The sequence below is a fragment of the Bombus huntii genome, chromosome 11, assembly GCF_024542735.1.
Source record: "Bombus huntii isolate Logan2020A chromosome 11, iyBomHunt1.1, whole genome shotgun sequence".
In the NCBI taxonomy this organism is placed as follows: Eukaryota; Metazoa; Arthropoda; class Insecta; order Hymenoptera; family Apidae; genus Bombus; species Bombus huntii.
Window position 1 is genome coordinate 9,219,970 of NC_066248.1, and position 9,952 is coordinate 9,229,921.

General features: G+C 31.2%; 2 protein-coding genes across 2 annotated transcripts; both read left to right on the forward strand.

Annotated features, from left to right (window-relative positions):
* Positions 1-896, forward strand: LOC126871387 (uncharacterized). Its single transcript, XM_050630144.1, has 2 exons — positions 1-533; positions 613-896. The coding sequence occupies exons 1-2, from the start codon at positions 85-87 to the stop codon at positions 776-778; spliced, it is 615 nt and encodes a 204-aa protein (XP_050486101.1). The 5' UTR covers positions 1-84; the 3' UTR covers positions 779-896.
* A 3,537-nt stretch (positions 897-4,433) lies between these two features.
* On the forward strand, positions 4,434-9,752 carry LOC126871395 (uncharacterized). Its single transcript, XM_050630160.1, has 8 exons — positions 4,434-4,583; positions 5,017-5,133; positions 5,196-5,313; positions 5,710-5,971; positions 8,155-8,277; positions 8,364-8,454; positions 9,006-9,139; positions 9,302-9,752. The coding sequence occupies exons 1-8, from the start codon at positions 4,434-4,436 to the stop codon at positions 9,555-9,557; spliced, it is 1,251 nt and encodes a 416-aa protein (XP_050486117.1). The 3' UTR covers positions 9,558-9,752.
* Positions 9,753-9,952: the final 200 nt, after the last annotated feature.

A 9,952-nucleotide genomic window follows, 5' to 3' on the forward strand; every position in this document is an offset into this window, starting at 1 on the left:
AAACGACAAATACGACTTATTGTATTCTTCATGTGTTTGTATATATCTTTTGGTTGCACGATACTAATCAAATTGTAGTACAAGATGCTGCTTACTGCTATTTGGAAGGATTGGTCAGCCAATAGACGGATTGATGAATCTGACATTATGGTCGAGTACGCCAAAAGGGGAGCCTTTTTTTCTCGGTTGTACTGCGGTAGGATAAATCATATTGAAAACTCGTACTTCCCTTCCGTGATTCATTTTATACACCGTTGCAATCGATTTACAGGACTTGGCGTTTTCTGTTCCATAAGTTTTATTCAACTATCTCTATCGCCATATATTCTAGACATTATTTCACCGAACAACGAAACGCGAGATTTAATATACATTTATCCAGCTTATTATTATATCGATGACCGGAAGTACCGTATGTTTATAAGTTTTCATATGATATATACGGTTATATCAACATTTTTTGTGTATGTCGGCTGTGATGCGAGTTATATATATATGGTGCAACACGCCTGTGGGCAGTTAGCGGTAGCTGGGTAATAAAATGAAATATCAGTTGGATTAAATAATCTTCGTTTAACTTGAAACTGCAACAGGTATTAAATTTTTTCACAGACATCGTTTCAAGAATGCGCTTTCAGATTTGTCTGTCGACACTGAAAAGGGTGGAATGCAGGATAAGAGTTATGAGAGAGTGCTTCATTCGATTCGAGAACACCAATATGCTACAAAGTCAGTACTGAAATTAGAAAAACATTGGTTGCCACCATTCTTTTGTTAGCTTATTTCATGTATTTAGCTTACTTTTCTCCAAAGACATTAAAAACAACTATGTTTTTGAAAAAAGGGAGTGCCCTACTGCTTGATGTCAATGTTGATAGGAATAAATAATTTTGTTTGTTTCACAAAAATATATAATTCAAACGGCATATGTATCACTTTAATTGCTGATGACTTCTTTTCATTAATTGAACATGTACTGTGCTATAGCATAATAATTAGCTAATAAGTGTTCTTGAAATTTCTCAAACAATATCAAGAATAGTTTATATAATTTTGTGAGATTTAAATGCGTTTATTTCCGTGTATCATATATGTATGTATACTATTGAACTTTTTATGGACAACGGCCTGTTGGTCCTGTTTTGGTACCATCAAAGCAGTTACCTGAAGAGTATTCAAACCAGTCATTCCGTCTATCTTTGCATTTGCATCGGTATGTCAATGGCATCTTTCACAGTCTCATTGGTAAAGGTAAGCTTTTCGTCTAATCACGTACTGTTTCGCAACAGTCGAAATTACCGTGCTTCAAAACAGGTTGCATCACAGTCGGAAATTTCTGGAGAGCTCATCAAGGACAGTGTTTTTCTTTTGTCCCAATTGATACATATACTTCTTTTAACTGTGCAAGGACAATTCGTACTGAACTCGAACGATGAAATTATCGAATCGATGTAAGTGATGCATAAATATTGTTTAATATACGTAGCGCTAAGTACTTTCATTTTTATATTCATTTCTAAATTAAAAGAATGGTAATAAGATTGTCTTGGAATGAATTTTTATTATAGTATCGAACAAATGAGATGTCCATGTGTCAAACTTATAAGGTTTCTTCATTTGTCTTTGTGTTATTAATGCTATATCATAAGAACTGAATTAAGTTGTTCATTATCATTAACGTGTGCACTATTTTTTAAATAAATTCACAGATACGATGCATCGTGGTATAATGCTAATAGAAAAACGCAATTGTTGTTCGTGTTATCCATCAGAAGCTGTTTGAGTCCTCCAATTCTATCAGCTGGGGGACTTTTAGACCTGAATTTGAAAAATTTTGCAGAGGCAAGTTTTAAGAATACCTTTTTTAAATAAATCTATGTAATATCATACCTTCCAGATTATAAAAGCATCTGTTTCATACTTTACCGTATTGAAATCTACGTGAATCGTAAAGTACTCTTGACTGAGACGATGAGAAACAATATTCCGGAACGAACGAAGATCAATATATGATACAATATGTACAGAAATATAATGGTGCTTACTTCTCAACCAGTAATTTATTTTTGCTTCTATCCTCCTAGAATATGGCAATGAATGTTACAAAGAAGTGATATGTGCAAAATTTCAGAATGATTAGATAATGAGAACCTGTGTCGCATTTGAGTGGAAGTTTTCAAATTTTGATGGTCTCGCATTAAATTCGAACGTAATCTTGCCCGCTATTTGGAAAGTATTAATAAATGTTTTTGAATAGAAGTACAATGTTTTAAATGTATAATAATATTTATGTAAATATTATACACACACATATTTTTACATAGTATATAATATTTATAATATACATTTATATACATATGTAATATAACTGGTGTGTCTGAAATTTATGTACAAGTGAACACGAGGTGATTTCTTATGAAAAAATAAAACAAAATATAAAATGAAATTATTTTGTTCTGAGGCTTCGCTTTCAAGAAAATGGTCTTTGAAGATTTGACAAGTATACTTTAAGTTGATTAATTCCGGACTAAACAAAGTAAATAATCAAATAACAAAAGTAAATAATCGACAGGCGTTTAAACTACATCTCTTTTCTCAATGAAATTTCTGCATAAGATGCTTCATTTTCAAGGAAAGTTTGAAAATGTATTATGCGCATGTACCAGACACCTCATAATTAAACATATTCAAATTTTATTTTCTTGAAAATGATACCTTAAATGGTAGAATTTTATTTTATATTTTTTACTCATTTTTGCGTCTAGAATTACATTCTCGCAGTTATTTAGTCCTGTCCAGTCTTGAAATTAACCATGTTCAAATATACTTGATGACTAAATTTAGTTTTCTGAAAAACTATCCCTTGGACAAAAAAGTTTATATTTTTCTTACTTGTTTTATATGGAATGACCTCATGTCCGCTTATATATAACCCATCAAATGTGACAATTTGTGCAGATACATTAAAGTACATTCAAAAGAAATTTTTGACCTCCATAGCTGAGGACCATCCTAATACGAAATTTAACACATTATTGAATCCTTAATTGAATTTAATCCTGATATTCGTCATTTGCCGTGAAGTATCACAGAAAACTTCACGATCGTTTTAAAAGCACTTTAGCTATACACAGAATATAACGAATACAAAATAATATATTATTTGACCAATTTAATCCATTAATAATCTTTTGCAGAATGTTGGAAATGTTTCAATTTATCTACATATTTCTGGTTACTTACATGATAATACAAAGATGTAGTTCCAGGTGGAATGTGAAGAGGGCAACACGTACATAATTACATACATTGGAATATATTTAATCAATATATCAGTACTTATCATCAATTTATATTAATTAATCTCAATTTATAGAATAACATATCATTATTTCAAGTCTATTACACATATACACGTTTTAATAAGAGATATAACACAAGGTTTTATATTTTATAGAATCTTTTTTGTACACCAAACACGAAAATATTTTGACCGAGAAACGTACGCTTCATAAAATTGGAAAAGAAAACGTTAGTTGATTGCTGTTGCTAAAAAATAGTCTGTGCGTTATGTGAAACACCAACCCTGTCATATTCTGAAGCACACTGGAAATCAATGCATGCAATCATTAATTTTTCATATCCCTTATATAGACCCACTTATCTACTTATTGCATATAAATTATTCTCTTCAATATCCTAGGACTATGGCGAATTAAATTACATTAAGTTGTAACCAAACCTCTTTCACATTGAAACGTTGAAGTTTTTTCATGGACAAAGTAAGCGGAAAAGAGGAGGTCTTTAAAATTGTTATTACCCGGCACGAAATCATTCTATTTTCCGTATAAATTAGTCAAACCGGAAATTTCTTCTAAAAGCGAGTACAATTGAGTAAAATAATAATAAAATTACTACGTTATTGACGTTATGGAGGATATACAGGTTTGAACTTGTCCTAATCGACCACTACAGTTTGAACAGTGACGGACATGAATACTGTTGATAAACCATTATTCAGGATTAAATAAACAAATCAAGAGAATTATTGAAGTTGGCCACGCGAATATTAATTGCATTTCAATTTATTTTAAGTAATTCTTAAAGTTGTAGACATTTATGAGAATTTATGTTTTTATAAACATAACTAAAGAATAATATTTAATCATTTTCACTTACTAAATAATAGTGTTACTAAAAATTAGTGTTCTGATCCTGTTATTGTATATATTTCTGTATCTTCTTATATATTGTATTTATACTTTTATGCATTTCCTACACTTCTGCTTTAAATTTTGTATAAATGTATAACAATTCGCAGTCTACTAATTCTAGCCACTAATCAAACCATATAATTAAATTTTGGATTAATTTAACGAATTTTATATCTTACGATCTCTAGCGATATAATGCAGATTCTTGTTTGAACGACTATGGATTGGCAAACGATCGAGGATCAGTGTCTGAAAGCCAACAAATTTTTCGGTCAGCTTGTTGGTGTGTGGCCTAATCAAGAAAAATTCACGAAAATTATTATACGATTTGTCATATTTATTATTATTATTACCACAATTACAGCTCAGGTATTTTTTGTAGTTATGTTATCATATGGGACTTGCATCCAGTCTATGTGTTTTTCATTGATTCAAAATCATCTGATATATTTTTTTTGCTGATAACCATTAGTAAGAATTTAATATAAAAACATGAGGTTACACTTATACAAGATATCCCAAGGTTTAACAGTTAAAATTTGTTAGTGTACGAGTATTTAACAGATATAATGAATATAATTGAACAAAAAATATTATATAATGATTATTTGAAGTTTAGCAAAAATATGGTGCTAGAAATATGGGGGAAAATATTAAAACACCTATCTCGAAATCATTATAAAAAATGGGAAGTGTGACGTTTCATGTTTTTCATTCGTAACTTTCAAATATAGTATTTTCCCATATCACAGAGAATTCGCATGTCAATATATAATAGAAGTGTGTTTTCTATATATTATAGATATCACGGGTAGTAGTATTTTATAGTTTGGAGGTATTGTCGGATCAGATGCCGTATCTCGATATAGGATTCGTCATTTTAATCAAGCAGTACAATTACGTTCTGAACGAAAAGAAGGTGAAAGACCGATAAACATCCAGTAATCTCTCTGATAATTATAAATATCTTTAAAATTATAGTTGAAAGGACTTCTAAATGATATTGTGGCCGACCGGCTAATAGAACGACCGAAGGAGGAATTAGAGATTTTGGATATGTACTCCAAGAAGGCAACATTTCTTTCCTGTTTATACCAAGGTGACAAAGGAAATGTACAGATCTTTACATTACAGAATCAAATACCACAGGGATAGTCAATAACGAAGGCCTTAATAATTATTCAGTTGATATTGTTAACACAAATCATCATTGTTCAATGAAAATATACATTCTTTGAACAATGTTCATATATTTACTTTTTCCATTTTATTATTAATAATCGCGTATAAGGAGGCACATGTCAATGCCGTTTTTACAAATTTAATCGAAATAAAACCTAAACCAAACCCACTACAAGCTTATCTTAAATCACAGTAGTATGAGTGGGATTATACGTGAAATTATTTGACAATATATCTCAATCTTAAATTGACGAGATGCGTCTGTTGTAAATAATTACAATTTTGTTTTATATTTTATTCCTATTGCATGTAGTTAGCATATCTTTTTGTGCGTTTATGTTCGTCCTTCTACCGACTATACCACCTATCCTGAACGTCGTCGCACCCCTGAACGAGTCACGAAGTCGCGAATTCATCTACCCATCCTATTATTTCGTGGATGAGCAGCAGTATTACTATCCCATACTTGTGCATATGATAAGCGTGGCGGTAATACTCACAAGCGTTTATATAGCCTGTGACATCAATTTGGTTCATGTCGTGCATCATGGTTGCGCCTTGTTGGCCATTAGCGGGTGAGTATACTTCGGTTCCTATTGTGCAGATTCCGCGCCTTTTATGTTGCACAGGGTGGTAAAAAAGTGGGCATTATTTATAATTGATTTATTTTTCGAGTTATCAACAGTGGGTTATGCGTTTTCTGACGAAATACCACAATAACGATTACATCATCGGAACATCAAAATGCATGCAACGTAATCACTTTCTTAAGAATTTGCATAGACTGAGAAAAGTACCGAAATGCTTGTACATACTATTTATGAATATATTTTGAAAATTCATTAGAATTGTTTAAATAAACTGAAATGAAACTTCACAATCATGATTAGTTATATAAAGTTTGAAAGCGGATGAACCTGAAAATATGTATGAAAGTTACAAATGTCTAGTACAAGTATATATTTCGTGGAGATCACAATAGTATTAAATAGTCAGTTAGCCATTGCATTAATAAACCTCAATATTCAATAGCATCATATTTAACACTTGTTACATGTTTAGGTTGAATATTAATCTCTCATTGCAGATATATTTTCAGTAAATGTCTTGTAACTTCTATATACATTTTTAGATTCGTTTCAAATACCTACTGCTATTATTATGACAATTTTGTCGCATTACATTACAGTATATTACATATATGCATAAAGATGTTCTTCCATTTAAATTGTAATTTATTGTAAATTTATGTAAATTATTATTGTATTATGTAAATTTATGACTTAACTTATCTGAATAGATTCAATTAGTTACAGTTGTTACGTAAAATACACCTAATGTGATATAATCAGCAACAGTAAGAAATATATAATTATTAATAATAGTTATAATTATATCATGTAGTTATTAGCCATTGAAACAATGTGACTACTACCTTTCACGTGTAAGACTTATATACAGCCGTGTAATCTTTACATCATTTTTCATCTTATCATGGACAAAACCATAGTAGAAGAAGAGTACATGAAAGTAGTGAAGATATGTACAATTGTGGCTGGAATTTGGTCTGATCAGAGAAACTTCTCAAAACTCGTCATGCAAAAGATTATACATGTATATCGTTGTTGTGCTATCGCTTATTACCCAGGTACGTAAATAATAATTTATCTTTAATCGTATTTATTATATATTTAAGAACTGCGATCGTTAGACTGTGAATATTCATGGAAATGCATATTTTAATGAAATGCAAGTAAAGAAACCTAAATACACAGAAATTTCGTTCGAAAATCCCTTTTTCTTAAATTAGTCAATTATTAATCGTAGATGGGAAATGTCCTGCGTTTTTTTCAGCCTGGATACGCTGATGAAGCAGATCTGCTTTTTGTCTGTGGTAGCCGGGATATTGATGAAATCAACTTTTGTTACAGAAAAAAAACCGTTTCCACGAACGATACAGTATAATACAAGGTACACAGTCTCGTCAGTAATAGGTAATACAATTGGCTATTGCGGCACAAACCGTACCCCGCCTATGGTGCTACTTACATGATAATGTACAGATACAGCTCCAGGTGTAACATGAAGAGGGCAACGCATAGATAATTTCACCTATTACAATACGTTTAACCAGTATACATATATTCTCACTATGGATATTTATTGAGCTGGTCAAAACCCGAAATCTCCTTTCAATAAATCTTTCAATAAATAGGATAAAATTAACCTGTTATTTTATATATTTTTGTATCTTCTTATATATATATATATAGCATATGATATGTAGCATATATATGTATAAGTACTGAAAATACCATTACGAATATGTGAAATAAACTAAAATTATTGGACAATATATTCCGAAGTCACATAAATTGGTGAAATGTGTTTGCTGTAAATAATTAGTATTTTATTTCATATTTTATTCCTATTGCATTTAGTTAACATATCTTTTTATGCGTTTATGTTCGTCCTCCTACCGACTATAGCATACAGCAGTATTACTATCCCATACTAGCACGTACGACGTTAGGAGCATCAATGTTCACAGCCGTTTATATTGCCTGTGACATTAATTTGGTTCATTTTGTACATCATGGGTGCGCCTTATTGGCCATCAGTGCGTGAGTATACAGGAACTTTCTTCGTTATCTTGATGTCTAAAATCACACTATATAAATATTACCCACTTTTTTTAAACGCCCTATATAATATATAAGCGAAACTTTGACTATAACCAATGAAACAATGAGCACAGGTATCGTTTCAAGCACGCAATGGATAACGTGAGCTTTCGCAATGAAAAGTACCTGGACGTGTTACTAGATGAAACCTATGCGAAAATAAGCCGATCCATCGATGCTCACAAAAAGGCCGTTGAGTTAGTATTATTGCATATTGTACAATATACATATAATATACACGTAAAGTCGTTTGCCAAATTTTATACACTTTTTGTCATGTTAGATATGTGGATAAAGTTGACGCCTGCCACGTGCACTACTTCTTCATCATATTGGGTCTGATAATCGTAACATTTACATCCACGTTCGTGCGGGTAAGTTTCAATTCACCAATACACATTTAATTTACATTTAATTTACAGAGACAACTTAGGCTATGGTTGCAGTGGATGCGTTTTCTAACGAAATAATGTTTTGACGAATGAAACATTTAAAAACTGAGAAGCATGCAATGTAATCAGTATTATAAGAATCTACCAGAAAGTATCGTAAAGCCACGAAAGTGTTCAGTTGCTTTTAGACATCTATTATGAACGTATTATGTATATTTTGAAATTTCATTAGCACTAAGACTCAACAATCATCATTATATTGAGAAAGTTTGAAATCAATCTGACACGATATGATAGCCATGTCTCATTACAGTATGTACTCTTGAAATTTCAAAATATTTTATATAACACGAACATATCCATCAAAATGTTCTATAATAAATGTTCGAATAATTTCGTGAGCCACTATATATACTCAATTGTCTTGATGCGTCTATTTATTAGTACAACATAGTTTGTCAAAATATGCATCCACTGTGACTATAGACTTACGCTGCCGTGACTTAATATGTGATATTATTCTCTGCAATTAGTTGTCGACGATGGAAATAGGAGTCAGATACTTCACATTCTGCGCGTTCACTATTAGCCAAATGACTCATCTTTTGTTTTTGACGATAATGGGACAGTTTCTGATAAATTCCAATGATGAGACCTTCCAGGCAATGTAAGATCGATATAAACTCCCATTTATAAGTATTAAGGCACTTTCTGCTTCCATAGAAGATATTATAATTGGTTTAAATTATCAAGTAAATGAAAAAAGATGTCAAAATGCTATTTAATTTAATTTGACCGACTTAAATTCACGGTAGAATCCATTGTATAGATGTGAAGCCAAATGGTACAATGGATCGTCGAAAGCGCAATCGTTATATCTATTGGTGTTGCGAAAGTGTTTGAGCCCGCCTAAACTAACTGGTGGAGGAGTAATCTCTTTGAATTTGGAGAGCTTTGTACAGGTTAGCTTATCACTTCCACGAAATACACATGAGAACAGTTTTCAAAAAATAATTGACTATTTATTAACGATTAATATCTTTCTAGGTTTTAAAAGCATCTTTCTCGTATTATACAGTGTTTAGATCTGCATAAATTGAAGAAAGAACAGCGCGAATTGGATGGTTCGAATTTATCGTTACATGCATTCAAGTGAAATTCTTTCTTCAAATGTTGACAATATTTTTAGTATAGTGTATATTTTACATTTCACTTGAGTTAGTTACTTGCTGTTAACATTTCACTTCGAACATATTATAAAATATAATTTTTTCTCATTATTTCTTTCATTTTCTCTTTTCCTCTGCTCTTGATACAACGAATATATAAATATCTTAAGTGTTATTGATGCTATGACAGACATATGTATGTGACGAATAAGTCTTATTATTACCGGCCCTTATTTTAATTCCTTTACTTTCATAAAATTTCTGAAACATTCGGAAATGAAATTTATTTTTCAGCTGCTCGATGATAACAA

Bases quoted from the DNA above. Each gene is read 5' to 3' on its own strand.
- LOC126871387 (XM_050630144.1), top strand. From the start codon at position 85: ATGCTGCTTACTGCTATTTGGAAGGATTGGTCAGCCAATAGACGGATT. The intron at 534-612 runs GTAATAAAATGA...ATTTTTTCACAG, and splicing joins GGGCAGTTAGCGGTAGCTGG to ACATCGTTTCAAGAATGCGC.
- LOC126871395 (XM_050630160.1), top strand. From the start codon at position 4,434: ATGGATTGGCAAACGATCGAGGATCAGTGTCTGAAAGCCAACAAATTT. The intron at 5,134-5,195 runs GTGAAAGACCGA...TTAAAATTATAG, and splicing joins ACGTTCTGAACGAAAAGAAG to TTGAAAGGACTTCTAAATGA. The intron at 5,972-8,154 runs GTGAGTATACTT...CAATGAGCACAG, and splicing joins GCCTTGTTGGCCATTAGCGG to GTATCGTTTCAAGCACGCAA.